This window comes from Solanum stenotomum, chromosome 1, assembly GCF_019186545.1.
Source record: "Solanum stenotomum isolate F172 chromosome 1, ASM1918654v1, whole genome shotgun sequence".
NCBI classification, from domain to species: domain Eukaryota; kingdom Viridiplantae; phylum Streptophyta; class Magnoliopsida; order Solanales; family Solanaceae; genus Solanum; species Solanum stenotomum.
The window spans coordinates 28,306,003-28,321,291 of NC_064282.1; the positions used below are offsets into that span (position 1 = coordinate 28,306,003).

General features: G+C 35.1%; 2 protein-coding genes across 4 annotated transcripts; one reads left to right on the plus strand and one right to left on the minus strand.

Annotated features, from left to right (window-relative positions):
* The first annotated feature begins 1,533 nt into the window (after positions 1 to 1,533).
* Positions 1,534 to 6,780, plus strand: LOC125849762 (vesicle-associated protein 2-2-like). 3 transcript variants are annotated; one of them, XM_049529752.1, is made up of 12 exons: positions 1,538 to 1,743; positions 1,853 to 1,931; positions 2,310 to 2,361; positions 2,516 to 2,577; positions 3,254 to 3,324; positions 3,442 to 3,523; positions 4,013 to 4,128; positions 4,199 to 4,381; positions 4,676 to 4,816; positions 4,894 to 5,124; positions 5,343 to 5,420; positions 6,549 to 6,780. In XM_049529752.1, exons 4-12 carry the CDS (start codon positions 2,526 to 2,528, stop codon positions 6,660 to 6,662), a joined length of 1,068 nt encoding a protein of 355 aa, XP_049385709.1. In that variant the 5' UTR covers positions 1,538 to 1,743; positions 1,853 to 1,931; positions 2,310 to 2,361; positions 2,516 to 2,525; the 3' UTR covers positions 6,663 to 6,780. The 3 variants fall into 3 exon arrangements, with proteins under 3 accessions (XP_049385702.1, XP_049385693.1, XP_049385709.1); XM_049529745.1 differs by lacking the exon at positions 1,853 to 1,931 and having other exon boundaries at positions 1,534 to 1,743; XM_049529736.1 differs by lacking the exons at positions 1,853 to 1,931; positions 2,310 to 2,361 and having other exon boundaries at positions 1,535 to 1,743.
* A 2,031-nt stretch (positions 6,781 to 8,811) lies between these two features.
* LOC125849721 (sodium/hydrogen exchanger 2-like) lies at positions 8,812 to 14,742 on the minus strand. The gene is made up of 15 exons (XM_049529695.1): positions 14,532 to 14,742; positions 14,042 to 14,267; positions 13,818 to 13,936; positions 13,019 to 13,116; positions 12,868 to 12,927; positions 12,729 to 12,775; positions 12,424 to 12,618; positions 12,258 to 12,304; positions 11,924 to 11,990; positions 11,691 to 11,791; positions 11,477 to 11,578; positions 11,235 to 11,373; positions 11,089 to 11,151; positions 10,890 to 10,973; positions 8,812 to 9,556 (listed from the first exon to the last, which is right to left on the minus strand). The coding sequence occupies exons 2-15, from the start codon at positions 14,213 to 14,215 to the stop codon at positions 9,239 to 9,241; spliced, it is 1,614 nt and encodes a 537-aa protein (XP_049385652.1). The 5' UTR covers positions 14,216 to 14,267; positions 14,532 to 14,742; the 3' UTR covers positions 8,812 to 9,238.
* Positions 14,743 to 15,289: the final 547 nt, after the last annotated feature.

Consider the following 15,289-nt stretch of genomic DNA (forward strand, 5'->3'; position numbering starts at 1 on the left):
TCATTCTTGCATACTAACCTTATATCCTAATTTGTGTCATCCGAAATCTCCTAACTAAGGTCATATCTTCGGTAAGTTGAAATTATCCATGTTCAATCTAATGACCTCTCCCCAATACTTATTCGGTCTACCTCTACTCTCATGGAATCATCCTTAGCCAACCTTTCACACCTCCACACTAGTGCATCCATACATCTTCTCATTACATGTTCAAACCATCTCAACCTCACTCTCCGCAACTTGTCCTCCACCAAAGTCACTCACACCTTGTCTCAGAGATCACCATTTCTAATCTTATCTCTCCTAGTAGGCAAACACATTCATCATAGCATTCTCATCTCCGCCACTCTCATCTTCCGTATATACGAGTTTTTGACTAACCAACACTCTTTAAGTTTGGGTGGAACTTTCTTATCATGCAAGACTCTAGATGCGAGCATGTATTTCATCCACCCTGCATCAATACGGTTAGTGACATTCTCGTCAATATCCCTATTTCATTGGATAATAGACCCAATATATACTTGAAACTTCCTCTTTTTTTTGGATAACCTGAATATTAAGGCTCCCTTCCATGTTAGCTTCATGCTTTACGTTACTGAACTTGCACTCTAAATTATATACTATTGATATACTATATAATAGCATATAATCAAAAATATTTATTTGTTTTTTAAAGAAAAAATATTCTTTATATTAAAAGCTTTAAGTTTTTCATTATAGAAATTTTAATGCGTATGTTGCAAAAACCTATACTCGTATTTTATGATGTTTTAGTTCTACATAAAATAATACGTAAATATTCGCATAACAAATTAGTGGTTCTCACGTGAAAATTAAATTTCTCAAACCTAACCAAACACACCCACATTAATTACTGAATTTATTTGGAGACTAATTTCTCCTCTAAACCCAAACCAAATGGCACGTAACAAATTAGTGTCAGCTGTAGCAATGTAGCTCCGTTAACTGGAGAAACATAAATGCTCCACTTGACTAATAGTAAGGACTATAATGTAATTATGCTATTTATAATAATAGAGAAGTACTTAAAACACCCTTAAACTGTGTAAATGATTAGTTTCATTTTCGAATTATTGACAGTCTTAAAAAAATACTAGTTTACTTGGCTAATTAAACTTGGACAGACTCCCAATTTGTCATATGACGTAACAAATGATGTCAAAACTCTTGTTGGAGTACAAAACTCTAAGTAAAATATCGGAAAAAGTATTAAAAATATCACTAAACTTTGTGAGAATTTAGAGATGTATTTCACTCATATTGTAAGGTCAAAGTATATTTAAATTCAATTAGTTAAGTAAACAAGTATTTTTAAAACTACCAATAATTCAAACATGAAACTAATACTGATTCGTATCGAGCTTGACATATTATCAATAGTTCTCTATTAAGTTTAGAAGAAATTTAGCCTCATTTTGAAATTCTCACATATATATATACATCGATGCGTATATTTGGGGGAAAAAAAGGATTAATAAATTCAAATTAGCGAATAGCAGCATGGAGCGCTCCGGTAAATCATCATAAACTCCGTTAACCGTTCCTCATTCCCCATTCCTACATCCCTTTCGCTTCAAGTCTTCCCCATTTTTGCAACTACTTTTCTCCCTTTCTTCTTCTCCTCAGTGTTTCAGATCACCTACTCTCTCTCTCTCTCTCTCATTGGCTTTCACCAGAACTGGAGGATTGCGCGATTTCGTCTTCGGAGTTTGAACATCTGTAAGCAATAATTAGATTTGATTTTGCTTATTTACTCATTTTTTGTTGTTGATTTGTTGTATGATCACTTTGTTAAACTAGTTTTTTGCATCTGAAATTGGAATTTCAGTTGACGAATGCGATTTCTCTGATCCTAAGCTTATAACTTCTACCAAACGGCACCAGAATCTGAAATCAGTCGATGCAAAGTGAGTGAGTGAGTGTAAGAGAGAAAGATCCGCCTTAGTTTACTATTACGCATACTAACATTCTTCTTACAAGTGTTTAAGATCACCTACTTTCACCTAATTGAAGAATAAATTTTTAGGAACTTGATAAAATTAGATGCTTCTCGGTAAGTAAGTAAGCATTGGCTTTGATGTTGCTTTTTTGTTTTGTTTTGTGGATTCCTTGAGTGATCACTGGCAAATACTGGACTTATATTTGAACTTTGTACTAATGTGATTCATTCGATTCAAAATTTGCCTGCTTTTTTTCTGGCTTAAAGACTTAAAATAGAAATTATGTATATTGACGGTGTGTTAAGTAAAGCAATGTTTTGATGCATAAATTTATTTTGCACTCAGATAAGCCGGCAGTGTGAATAATTGATTCTGATTTGGATCTGTTAAGTTGAAGGTATGTTACTATAAGTACCTGATTATGTTTTCCTCAGGCCATCCCTCTTCCTTTTTTTTTTTTTTTTTAATTTTGTGGTGTTTACTGTTTTGCTTTGTTGATTTACTTGTTATTCCCCGGATAAATCATGTGTATTGTATTACTATGGATGCAGGTGAAGAATAATGATAAACACACAACTAGTGGAGATTCAACCTTGTGAACTCAAGTTCACATGTAAGTACTTGAAACCTTGCAGTTATTTCCTTACAATGTAGTGAGTGAAATTAGAAAGAAAATATGGGGTGCACTTGACATTTTCTGGCAAGTACTTTTGATTTCCTTCAATTGCATTTGAATTAAACATATGATTATGAAAGCATCACCATCTGCTAAACTAAGAATACATGCTATTTAATCGAATCAATGTACAGTGTTAGATTTGATATGGACTACTATTCTGAGTGGTAGTGATTGGTTTTCATCTAAAGTAAGCTGAGGAAGCCTGTTGTGGTTTTATATTCTTCTGGCATTACTAGATGTGTGTGTCTCACATTGCTTGTAATGGTATCCAGTACTGCAAAGGCAATTACTTATGAAGTTATTTAATTTCTTATGCTCTACTGACTACTTGGGTTGATAGATGAAAAAAGTAATTACTGGATTGTAACTACCTTACCTATCATACTATCACTATTTGACATTTTGCCAAATAAGAAATGTTCGGTACAATGCCTTCATGGTTCAGGAGGAAGACAGTTTAACAAAGAGTTAAAGTTTAGAGACGAGCAGATTAGGATTCATCAAAAATGTTTTTCTTATTTTTGAGTTCAGCTTCATAAGCACCTATTATCTCATTTTGTACTTGTCTTGGATTAAAGGATGTCCTTCTAACTTTTATCTTTTGTTTTAGTTGAGGTGAAGAAACAAAGTTCATGTGCAGTTCACATAGCTAATATCACAGACCAATATGTAGCTTTCAAGGTATGATAATTTTGTTGAGAATATGATTAACCAAGCATTCGTATAAACTCTTTCGAGATGAGATGCATGCACAGTTGTTCCTTGTTGAGATTAAGAGAGGTTTTTTTTCTTTTTCAGGTGAAGACCACATCACCTAAGAAATACTGTGTCCGGCCTAATATAGGTGTTATCAAACCAAAGTCAACATATGACTTCACAGGTATATATAATTTCCCTTACTGGTTCAGATTCGTTGACAATGATTAAGTCGGTTATCCTTGTGTTGCTAAGCATCTTCCTTCAAGTGAGTAGTCATCTATGAGTTTGGTGGCGACGACACTGCTGTAAATAAATGTAGCTTCTGTTAGTGCTCCTGCTTACTGAATCTTCTTAGTGATGTAAACGTCAATGTCTGGAGATCAGCAACATGTGAGAGGAAGTTTCATTCTACTATTTTTTATCCTTTCAATGTTCATGCTTGATATTGGCAGTTTAGGATTCTGGTGATTTGACCTATCAAGATGAGTTTACAAGATATGTCAAATCAGAGTTGACCCTGAAAATAGTATCTGTCATATTTGAGCATGAATTCAAATACCAGTCCAACCAAGCAAAAGTTGTGTCGAACTTTTGCTTTGTGCTGGTTGATTGAGACCCTGTCAAAACTACATTTTTCAGTTTCTGATATTGACTTTATCTTTGGATGCAGTTACAATGCAAGCTCAGAGGACAGCTCCATCTGATATGCAATGCAAGGATAAATTTTTGATTCAGTGCACGGTTGTTCCTTTTGGAACTAATGAAGAGGAAATTCCACCCAGCATGGTAAAAATTGCAGTGCGTCATCTGAATCTACTATTTTATAGTTTCTCATTTTTATTTTTTATTTTGCCAGTTCAACAAAGACAATGGAAAATATATTGACGAGTGCAAATTAAAGGTTGTTCTGGTTAGCCCACCCCAGTCTCCAGTTCTGCAGCCAGCTAATGGAATTTCCAAGCAAGGTGCATCTATTGAGACTTTGATGCAACAGGAAAAATTCCCAAGTGGTGTTGAAAACCTTCCTCCAGCTCAAACTGTAAGTGGCGTTATCATCACTTTTACTAATCTGTATAATAGTATCTTCCAGGATTTGGCTATTTAATTATCTGATAAAAATCATAGAGAATGTCAACTAGTGAATTACGGTTGGTCACAATTTTACCCTGCATATTTCCATACCCTTAGGTCAGTTATAAACTTTGATGACATTAAATTTTTCGGGCGGATGGTCATTGCTTATTGTCAGCAAGAGAAAAACATATTATCTTGACATATTTCCTTTTCTGAAACTGTGATAATTCAGCTGTAGAAGTTTTCTTCCCAAATGCAGGTGGTTAAGAACAACAAGGATATTAAATTTGAGGAAGAAACAGAGGAACCAAGATTGGGTAACATTGCAGACGTCAAAGATCTGAACTTTGCAAAAAATACCGAGTCCAATATTGATGGAATTGATGAAACAATATGTCAAGTATGTGTAAAAGGTGTTTATGTAATGAGAATTTTTTGGACTGTGACTATCTATTCGACAATTGCTTCTCAATGCAGGTGGTTGAGAACAACAAGGGTGCAGATTTTGATGCAGAAGAAGAGGAGCCAAGATTGGCAAAGACTGCGGAAGACGTCAAGTTGAATTCTCCTAAGAGCAGGGAGTCTAATGCCAATGAGGTTGAGGTTGTTAAATCAAGACATCTGAACATGGAGACAAAATTGTCACTATCCAAAGATGTTGAGGAGCTAAAGTCTAAGATAAATTCACTGGGTTCTCAGCTTATTGAGGTTAGTCTTCTTGTAGTAGATTCTTGGTACTCCACAATTTGAGTATATTTGGTTATGCACTATCACGATAGTGAACCCGTATTGGTTTTAGTCAGTAATCAACTGTTAAAGCCTACAGATTTTGTTTCTCTCCTCCTCCCCCACCAAACCCCAACCAACCCAACACACCCTTGGCGCTCAAACAAAGAGTTTGGAACTTGATGAAAATTTCCTTGCAGGCTGAATGCATAATTGCAAAGTTAAAAGAAGAGAAGCGAAGTACCTTCAAAGACGTGGAAATTTTGAAGCAAGAATTGGTTAGTCTCTAAAGCTCTCTATGCCTGTCTCTTGTCTTTGTAATCTTTGTGGTATATCTTGTGCTTTTCTCTAACAAACTGTGCTGCTATTATCCTAATATCTCCTTAAAGAAAGCCAAGATAATGAATCTTCCAGGTTGTAGGAGTAACTACTTCTATCAGTTTGATTTCCTTTCTGTTTAAAGGGCATTACCAGGTTAATGAGGAGTTTATTTGTTGTTGATTTTCCTACTGCTAACTGACAAGAATTGGGAACTGCAGAATCTTTTTACCTCCTAAAGCTCAACTTTTGAATATTCAAGAAATTTTTGAGTGATAAGTTCAATAATAGCCAACTTTACCAGTTTCCAAAAAAGTTCAATTAGGACCATTTATGTGGATAAAGAAGTTCGATGAAGCAGTTAGGATGCTCATCTTACGTATATATAAACAAAGAATTGAATGATCCTGCCAGAGTTGCTTTAGAATCTGAAGCAATGTCGATTTTGCGCTTCAGGCAGAAATGCAACTTCTCTTATGAGTTTTATCTCCATTTTATGCTGATTAAGTCTATGTTGATGTTGTTTTTTCAGAAAATATGTATGCTCCTTTATATTACAATGGAGTAGAGTCCTGCTAGATATTGTTTTCTTTCGAATCTCAATCAGTTGTCCGTCTCAAGCCTAATCAGAGAAGAATTTTGCTTTAAGTTCTTCATTTTATGCTTTGCTTTCTGAGTTGAGGTGTAATTAGTGTCCTCAGAAAGAACAGCATTTTCCAATCTTTTGCAATCAAAAACTTTGAAAAGAATTGATTCATTGACCATAAATCAAGTTCCTCCCAATGAAACGATATAGATCATTGGCTATTCTGCCACCATGAAACTCAATGCTGCAAAATGTCTAGGAAAATCACTTGCTCAATTAATAACAATAATGATTGAAATGTTTTTGAGAAACGTTACATTGAGTTGAAGTGACTTCATAATGAATTGAAGTCCCATCGAAACCAAGTAATCTTTTCTTTTGCTGGTTTTGAATAAAAAGCTAAAAAGTACTTCAACTAATTCTTCTGCATATGAACGTGGGATCAGATTGACCTCAAGGCTGTGTCTAACTTCTAAAACTTGGCATTTGTCATTTCTTACAGGCATTACTAAAGACAAAGGGTGTTGGAAAAAGATCTCAAGTTGGTTTTCCCCCGTTATTCCTTTGCATGGTTGCATTGATTTGTCTCACCATTGGGTATCTTGTACGTGCTTAACAAGGATTTTGCTTGGCTTTGGTATATTTGTAACTGTTTAGGAACTTACAATGTCTTCAGCATGTTGACAATTTCATCTTTTTATTCATTTAATAGCTGTCAACCTAACGAGTTTTTTCAAAATGAGTATGTAAAAGTGGAGTTCATGAGGAAAAAATAATATTTCAGTTTTGTAATAGTTGTATTTCACTTTTTTCTTCTTTTTTTCCACAACTGGCAACCATATAATTATGAAACTGTTGAGATTTGAACTAGTGCAGTGCAGTGTGATTCGAACTGTGGCCTCTAGTCATCTGGAGTTCTCTTTGAAGATTTCCCTTTTAATACATCTCTAGCAGTCAGCTGGAGATGTGCATGAATGTTGAGCTGGGCATTAATTTTATTTTCATAAAAATATGGACTAAAACATTACTATAAGACTATGGAGAAAGAAATGAAGAGATTGATGCTATAAGTGATGATGAGAAGCGATTCAAGGTTTATAACATAAAAAATTGTCAATCTAAGAAATAGTTACTCAGACCTCTTGCTGGTGCGTCTCTTTCAGATTCGATTATTCCTAATAAAAGAAAAAGATTGTTGGCCTAGCTATTCCGATTGAGACTACAGAAGAGGCTATGAAATAGAATAAAGGAGGTGAGTTCGAACTCTAACTCAAGAGCCAAACGGGACAATTTTTTTTTTGCAATTAATTGCATATCTAGTTATTTTGAAAGAGTAGAAAAAATATGAAAAAACTACCTAATTAGATATGCATATTGCATGCATACCATATTTATTACTCCCTCTGTCCCATTTTATGTGGCACCATTTCCTTTTTGGTCAGTCCCAAAAAGAATGTCACATTTTCTTATATGGTAAGTTTATAAAGGTACAATTCCTCTTTTATCCTTGTTGGTTTCACTTAATCTTAAAATAATACTCCAATACATCTATGAGGAGAGAGAAAAAAGAGTTTACTTTTTAAAGGGCAATTTGGTAAACATTTCAAAGTCTTCATTTATTTCTTAAACTCCGTGCCCGGTCAAATGTTGCCACATAAAATGGGACGGAGGGAGTAATAACTTAACTTACACTATTAAATAACTACTATCAATTATCTATTCTTTCACTATTTAATACTACTAATTTTGTATCAGATAGATATATCACTAGTAAAATTAGCTTAAATAGAGTTTTTAATTATCTCCATAAATTATGCCTTCGCTCCAAATCAATCCACTTTCTCTTCTAAATTTTTTCTCCCATGTTTCTTCACTATTCTATCTCCTACTTCGCCCTTACACGATCTTCTTTTATTATTAAATCTACCTTATTTATTGCACTTTCAAAGTTCCCCAACGGCCATATCTATTTTTTCAATCTTTTTCATGTTTTATTATATTTCAACTGTGTGCAAGCTCTTGGTATTGGTAGAACAAATTATACGGACTTTTGTCAAAATTTATCATTATGTTTTTCATAAATGTTAAATGCATATATACAAAATGAGAAATTTCATTATAAACGGTTGAAATTGCTCTAATTTATCTGAATACTTCACTCATCATTTATTTAAAATTCAAAAAATCGCTGTCATGATGAGTTATTTTCTGAATCTACAACTGTATAGCAGTAACAATATATCCTACACAATCGAAGACAAATTATTATATAAAACTTAATAAATAGTTAAAAATGAAGTTTAACATTTATTAAATAAGCATAGTGTTGCTATTTAAGATATCTATTAATCATCTGATTTTGAAATCAAAATAACTATCCTACATCATTCAATGTGCATGTTATAATACTTTCATAATCATTCAAGTTCAACACGTCACGTTGTATTTTTCTTAGTGTGTACGCTGTTTTTGTTTCAACAACTTTGCATGTTACAAAAATTTCATATATAATATACTAATGTTTATCTGGTTACATTTTTTATTGTATAATCTTGAATTGAAATTTGTGAATAATTGTGTTACAACACTTCATTGTGCTTTTTCTTGAATTTCTGCATATGATCATATTCCAACATCATAGTTTCAGAATCTAAAATTTCAGCTGAAGAGTTTGTATCAGATGCGTGCTAAGTGGTATAAGGAAGGGATATAATTAAAGAAAAAACTCATCCACGACATTAATATCTTATCAATTAACCAAGAAATTTCCAAAAGAGCTGTTCACAAGGAATGTGTATCTAAGCAACTTTACTGAGCAATGAGAATGTTACAACCATTGTGAATTCTACATATGATGAACCAAATTCTAACCAGTAGAAGGATTTTACAAGATAATTTTTGTAGCTAATGCCCATATGCCTTAACAGAATATACACCTATTTGGTGTTCTGATAAATTACTAACCAAAAAAGAAAACCAAGGAATTCAGATAGAAATTGTTAGCAATGACCAAAAGCCAGCACTCAGCTGAAAAATGAATATATCTAAAAACTAGACAAGCCCTTTTTAACCACATAGCAACACCCAAAAGCTATTAACAGTAAACAAAACCTCAAACCGAAAAACTGCCATCTTCCCTCCCTCTCCCAAGTCAGAAATGATTTTCTGTAATCTGCATATCCAGCAATGCAATTATTGACCACTTGGTTCAGTTGGTGATCCTGGAACGAAAGGTACAAAACCTCGTCCACCGAAAACAGGACGCATGAATGCATTGTCAAATTTTCTCCAGTAACGATGCACGGTGTGAGATGGTGTTGATAGGAGCATCCGCAAACTGTGGGGACGGGGTACATTTGGGCCCAGATCAGCTTCTGAGTCTTGTGTACTTTCAAGAAGTGGCACAATGAAGGATTTTGGGGTCGTCGGTTCAGAAGAGATCATTCTGCTCAAGTGTTTAGATGAGGGTTGCAATAATCTAATTAAAGGTTTTGTCATCAACCCGAAAACCTGTAAAGGAAAAAAACAGAAGGGGCCAGCGTGACCAGCATAACAATATTAGAGCTCAACTAAGGGGCTTGTAGTTTATATTTAAAGCCACACATGCTTAGGTTCCAAGGATTTTTGCTAATTCAATAACCAGTCAAACACATGAATTTTGGAAAGTTGTTTCTAAATCTTTCACGAGTTGAGAAGCATCAGACAAGCGCTAGAGGAATATTGTTGCCAGCCTGCCAGGTTTAAAACTTTGTTTGAAAGCATTTTATTGAAGTTTCCAGAAGAAAAAATTTGAGATGGTCTATCCTTGAGCATAAACAACAACAACAACAACAAACCCAGTGAAATCCCACTAGGTGGGGTCTGGGGAGGGTAGAGTGTACGCAGACCTTGCCACTACCTCGTGCGAGGTAGAGAGGCTGTTTCCGAAAGACCCTCAGCTCAAGTACATCAAATCCAAGTAAAAGGCGAGGAAAACAGTGTATAAACATGCCATCCAATACAAAAGATAGTATATAATCAACAAAGGAAGACAGTAACATCAATAAACAATGAGAGAAGTGAAACGCATTAAACAACATAAGGCTATAGGTATCACAGACAAGAACTGCAAGTGAAAGGCTAGGACTACTACACACGCTAACAACCCCTACCCTTGCAAGGATAGACAACACGCTAGCCCTACTAACCTTCAACCTTAATACGCGACCTCCACTCCTTCCTATCTAGAGTCATGTCTTCGGTAATGTGAAGCTGAGCCAAGTCCTGTCTAATCACCTCTCCCCAATACTTCTTAGGCCTACCTCTACCCCTCCGCGTACCCTCTACAACCAGCCCCTCACACCTCCTCACTGGGGCGTCTGCGCACCGTCTCTTCACATGACCAAACCATCTCAGTCTCGCTTCCCTCAACTTGTCCACCACAGAGGCCACTCCCACCTTTTCCCAGATAACTTCATTCCTAATCTTTTCACTCCTAGTGTGCCCACACATCCATCTCAACATCCTCATCTCCGCAACCTGCATTTTCTGAACATGTGAGTTCTTGACTGGCCAACACTCCGCTCCATACAGCAAGGCTGGTCTAACTACCACTCTGTAGAACTTACCTTTAAGTCTAGGTGGAATTTTCTTATCACACAAGACTCCAGAGGCAAGCCTCCATTTCATCCAAGCAACCCCAATGCGATGTGTGACATCATCATCGATGTCGCCACTTCCTTGGATTACAGACCCAAGATACTTAAAACTTTCTTTCTTGAGCATAAAGGAGCACATTTTTGGTGTATGTTTCTCCACTTAATGTATGTTTGTTAAATGTATACAAAAAGATAAGATATCTTACCCCTGTGCTGAAAAGGACAACAGTGATAGTACTTGTGATCATTATGGCGTTGGCACGTAACTGAGTATGGCCTCCCCTGGTAAACTGCAAGCATGAAATTAAGGAATCAGTCAAAAAAAAAAACGCAAGACTATATGCAACGTGCAAAAATAATCCATGAAATTTGATACCAGAGTTATATCAGATACTAGTATTTTACCTGATTATAAGCAAGAGCCACTGAAACAGCACCTCGCATAAGTCCAGCCCACCATATTATAATCTGCAAAATCAGCAAAGGGATATAACGAGAGGCCATATGATTTGAAGGACTTTTACAATAACTAACAGGTTATTAGCACATACTTGCTGGTTAAAGCTAATCCTCTCCTCCGGAGACTTCTTCATCAAGTTGGACAAAAATGACAGGGGGAAAACAAATGCTGCCCTTCCAACCAAAACAAGACCCAACAGTATGGAGCTAACCTGAACTGATAATTGTGGGCTGCAAAAAGAGTTGAAGCAAAAAACCATCAATCATGTAAGTCTTTTTCCACTTGCATATAATCAAATAGTAAATGATCAACTTCAATGATATCGAAATTCACCTGTCGCTTACAAATTTCCACTTCTCGATGTCCAAAGCATCCATACCAACATAAAGGAATATGAATATTTCAGCAATAAATGATAATGTAGCAAAAGCATGCCTGGGAAACAGATGAAGATGATATGTTAGGATTAAACCATCTTATGGGCGAAAATAGGAGCAATTGAACACATTATTCCATCAATAGTATTCCAAAAGTTGTACAACCATACTTGGTGGTGACTCTTGAGCTCTCAGTCACATTATGCCAGGTGTAGTGAGACATCACAATCCCAGAGAAAAACACAGTGAGGATTGCACTTAAATAGAATAACTGCAATCAACATAGTTTCAAACTTTCAGTGTGATAACTTTATAGAAAGATAAATATTTCCCAGAAAGGAAGTGATTAATTTTCTTTTCGAAAGGAAAAAATGTTAACCAGCTACTTAGTCAAGAAACTTACTTCAGCAAGCATGTATGATAGGTAAGCCATAAGTATCACTATCGCAACCTCACGGTCAGTAGAGTGCCTGGAGATCATCAAGAAGTAAGTAATCCAAGTCCTTAATGAAGAGACATCTTTCTTATCTATCATGTAAGCTTAAAATTGTGCAATCTAAGAGAACAAAAATTTCTAAGAAGACACCGGCAGTCCATTTTCTTGAGTAGTCTTTTGCACAAAACCAATTTAACAACTTCAGGATTAATATATATGTATCCAAATATTTATCTGTTGCAACTAACCTAAGAAGAGCATTCAAAAGGACGTTTATTTGTGAGAGCAAATATATACGAACCTTCCAAAGTAGAGTTTTTTAATTATATAGGCGCTCAGTAGACCAGTCTGCACCAGGGAAATGTTTAATGTCAGTCTTGTGTCACTGGTGCAACGCGCGCGCGCACAAAAAAAATCACAAATAAGGATACACAAGCATGTGCGGAGAGAGAGAGAGAGAGACTCACAACAACCCCTAAGATGGTGCTCGACGCAAACAAGTACAGAAAGTTTCCAACTAATTCCAGAACTTTGCTTGTGTTGATATGAGATAAGTCAAAGTTCTGGACAGCATTGAACAGAACTACAGATGTGGCATCATTCACAACACCTTCCCCAAAAACTAGACTGTACAGTAAGGGTGTTTCATCCTGACTAAGCACCTACACATTTTCCAAATAGAATATGCCTGATCAGTAAGAGAGCAGCTAGTCTGACCAACCTAAAATGCTACGACTTTGCAGCTTTTTTATTAAGTATGACTAATACTGACTTGTAAGGTGCAAACAGAATCTGTTGCAGAGAAGATTGCTCCAATAGCTGGAAACGAATAGAGACAGATGAGAAACATGCAGAGAAGTTATCAATCAAAGTTTTGAAAGAAATAGCACAGAGGAAACAGCAGGAAGTACCAAGGTAATCTCCAATTTCAAGGTTTCCAATATTCCATTTCTTGAAAATGCTAGTAGCACCTGATCATGTAGACATTATTACTAATAAATGCTATGAAACTTCCTATACAGGGAAACAAAAACAAAGGATGGAAAGGATAGAAATACACACCGAATGATATGATAATGAATGATATCAAGGTGCCAACTGCCCCAAAAAGCATGATAGTGCTGAAATTGCGGAAAAATGATTTCTTTTTCACCTGGAACCTGAGGAACATAATAAGATGGAGAAAAATTAACTCATTGCAATCCTTTTGAACAATTTAAACCCTAGTCAAATCAAACAAATATCACATGCTACCGAGTAGCTTGCCTTGTTAAAAGTCAATGAGTTCACAAGGCCACAAGAACTTCAACATTGTAAAAGGAAAGGGCATTAGTGTGTGTTTGGTATGACTAGAAATACTATTTTCCTTGTTTGGTTGGCAGTGGAAAATGTTTTCCATAGAAGCTATATATAGTATACATCAGTAATATCAAATTAGGGGGTGTTTTGATGCAACTTTTGAGTAAGGGGCTAACCAACTTAAGACTAACGACATATCTGTTTTCGTCTAAACATCAATTAACAAATTCTAAGTTTGTTACTTTGAACAAGAAATACTTTATTTAATGAATTGACAAATATGACCATCTGCAGCTTTCAAAACTCGGGATAATGGACTCACCCCTCTACCCTTCTCCACTTATATACCATGCTTAGTTTGCATTGCACAAAGCTTAAGAACAAGATTGACCAAAAAAATACCTCCCCTTCAGAAAATTAAGGTCTAAGCATTCAAGATAATGCATCAGTTACTCACAAGCAGTCATTGGGTAGTTACTGCAATCTAGAATGCTACAGAAACATTATGGACTAAACATCTTGTTTCGTGGAAAGATAATATATATATTAAATGCAAACTTACCCAGCATTAAAAATGATAGGCGGAAGAAGGTAAATGAAGAAAAGATCTTCGCTGAAGACTAAAATACGTGAGCTCTTTCCTCCACTTATTAGTAGAATGACAACTCCAGTGCAAAGACCCTGTCATCAAAAGTCCAAGAACCACAACCACACACAGAAAAAAATCAGTTCATCATATATCACAAAAAGCACAAAATAGTGATAGTATCAACCAAACGAACTCACAATAACAAGGGCAGTAATGGACTCATTCATCCATCTATTTTCCTCGAGTAGATGCCCGATAATAATACACGCACAGATAAGCGCAACAAACAAGTTAATCGACACAACAGATTGATGATCAGAAGTTGACAATCTGTTCAAACTTGCCACCAGCGTCCCAAAGTCAAACACCATTTTTCAAACAAGTTTCCTCTTTGGAAACCTTAATACCAATTTCAAGCAAATCCTACAACCACAAACCAATAACACACAATTCTCAGATCATAAACTCCTCAAAAAAATCCACACACATATATATAAGCGTATAAATGCAGCTACAAACAACTACGTGACACTTGTAAAATACTCAAAATCCAAAATCATAACTAGCCACATGAACTAAACTCGTCGATATTCTTTGTTTATTTCATTCAATTAGCATTTATATCATATCATAAATAAATACAAAAAAAGAAATAAAAAAATTAAATGAAGATAACGAAAACTTTACCAATACTCCGATCAAAATTGCCCGTCAAATTGAGTTTATAACCACCGAAAATTCAATCAGATCTCAAGATTAACAAAACAACTCACAGATTCAACCTTTGAGAAAACTAGAAACTGAACACAAATCAGCAAAACTTGAACAAAGCGGAATTCAGTGAAAATCAAATTCGGAATCAATTGTGATCAAGGAAAGTTCTAGAGAAATGATTGATTAAGAGAGAAGAAGAAGAAGAAAGAAGAAGAAGATTGATTAAAAGACAAATGGAATTAAAGGGTAATTTATAGTTTGTGTGGAAATTGGAATGCTCATCTTTCTATTCACATCAGCGCCGTTCATTTCATCAAATGGATCCTACCTGTCTACATTTTGACCGTTTGTCTCTATTTGGTCACTTAATCTCACCTTTTAATCAACACATTAATTTTAATTAGTGTTTCTACTGTGTTCAAAGGTAAGTAGTATCTACCAGTATTCCTTCTATTTCAATTTATTTGACATAAAATATAAAAAAATAAAAGAATATTAAGTAAAGATATAATTAATATACCATAAAACATATTCTTTATTTTTGTTATCTGAAATATGGAAAGTTATAATTAAATAGTTGAAAAAAAAGTAGGAAAGAGATTATTAAAAAAGCAAAGTTGGTGAAACAAATTGAGTGAGTGATTTCTCATTTTGGTCACAAATTTAAAGAATTAATTAATGATTTTAATTTCTAGTGCATAGTTTTGGATTTTGTTTTACTTCTATCTACG

What these genes read in the sequence shown, in the direction of transcription:
- LOC125849762 (XM_049529745.1), top strand. Translation starts at nt 2,526, where the DNA reads ATGATAAACACACAACTAGTGGAGATTCAACCTTGTGAACTCAAGTTC. An exon ending in TTGTGAACTCAAGTTCACAT is followed by an intron (nt 2,578 to 3,253) that starts GTAAGTACTTGA and finishes CTTTTGTTTTAG; the next exon opens with TTGAGGTGAAGAAACAAAGT. An exon ending in ACCTTCCTCCAGCTCAAACT is followed by an intron (nt 4,382 to 4,675) that starts GTAAGTGGCGTT and finishes TCCCAAATGCAG; the next exon opens with GTGGTTAAGAACAACAAGGA.
- LOC125849721 (XM_049529695.1), bottom strand. Translation starts at nt 14,215, where the DNA reads ATGGTGTTTGACTTTGGGACGCTGGTGGCAAGTTTGAACAGATTGTCA. An exon ending in GCACCATCTTAGGGGTTGTT is followed by an intron (nt 12,305 to 12,423) that starts GTGAGTCTCTCT and finishes TCCCTGGTGCAG; the next exon opens with ACTGGTCTACTGAGCGCCTA. An exon ending in TATCATACATGCTTGCTGAA is followed by an intron (nt 11,792 to 11,923) that starts GTAAGTTTCTTG and finishes TGTTGATTGCAG; the next exon opens with TTATTCTATTTAAGTGCAAT.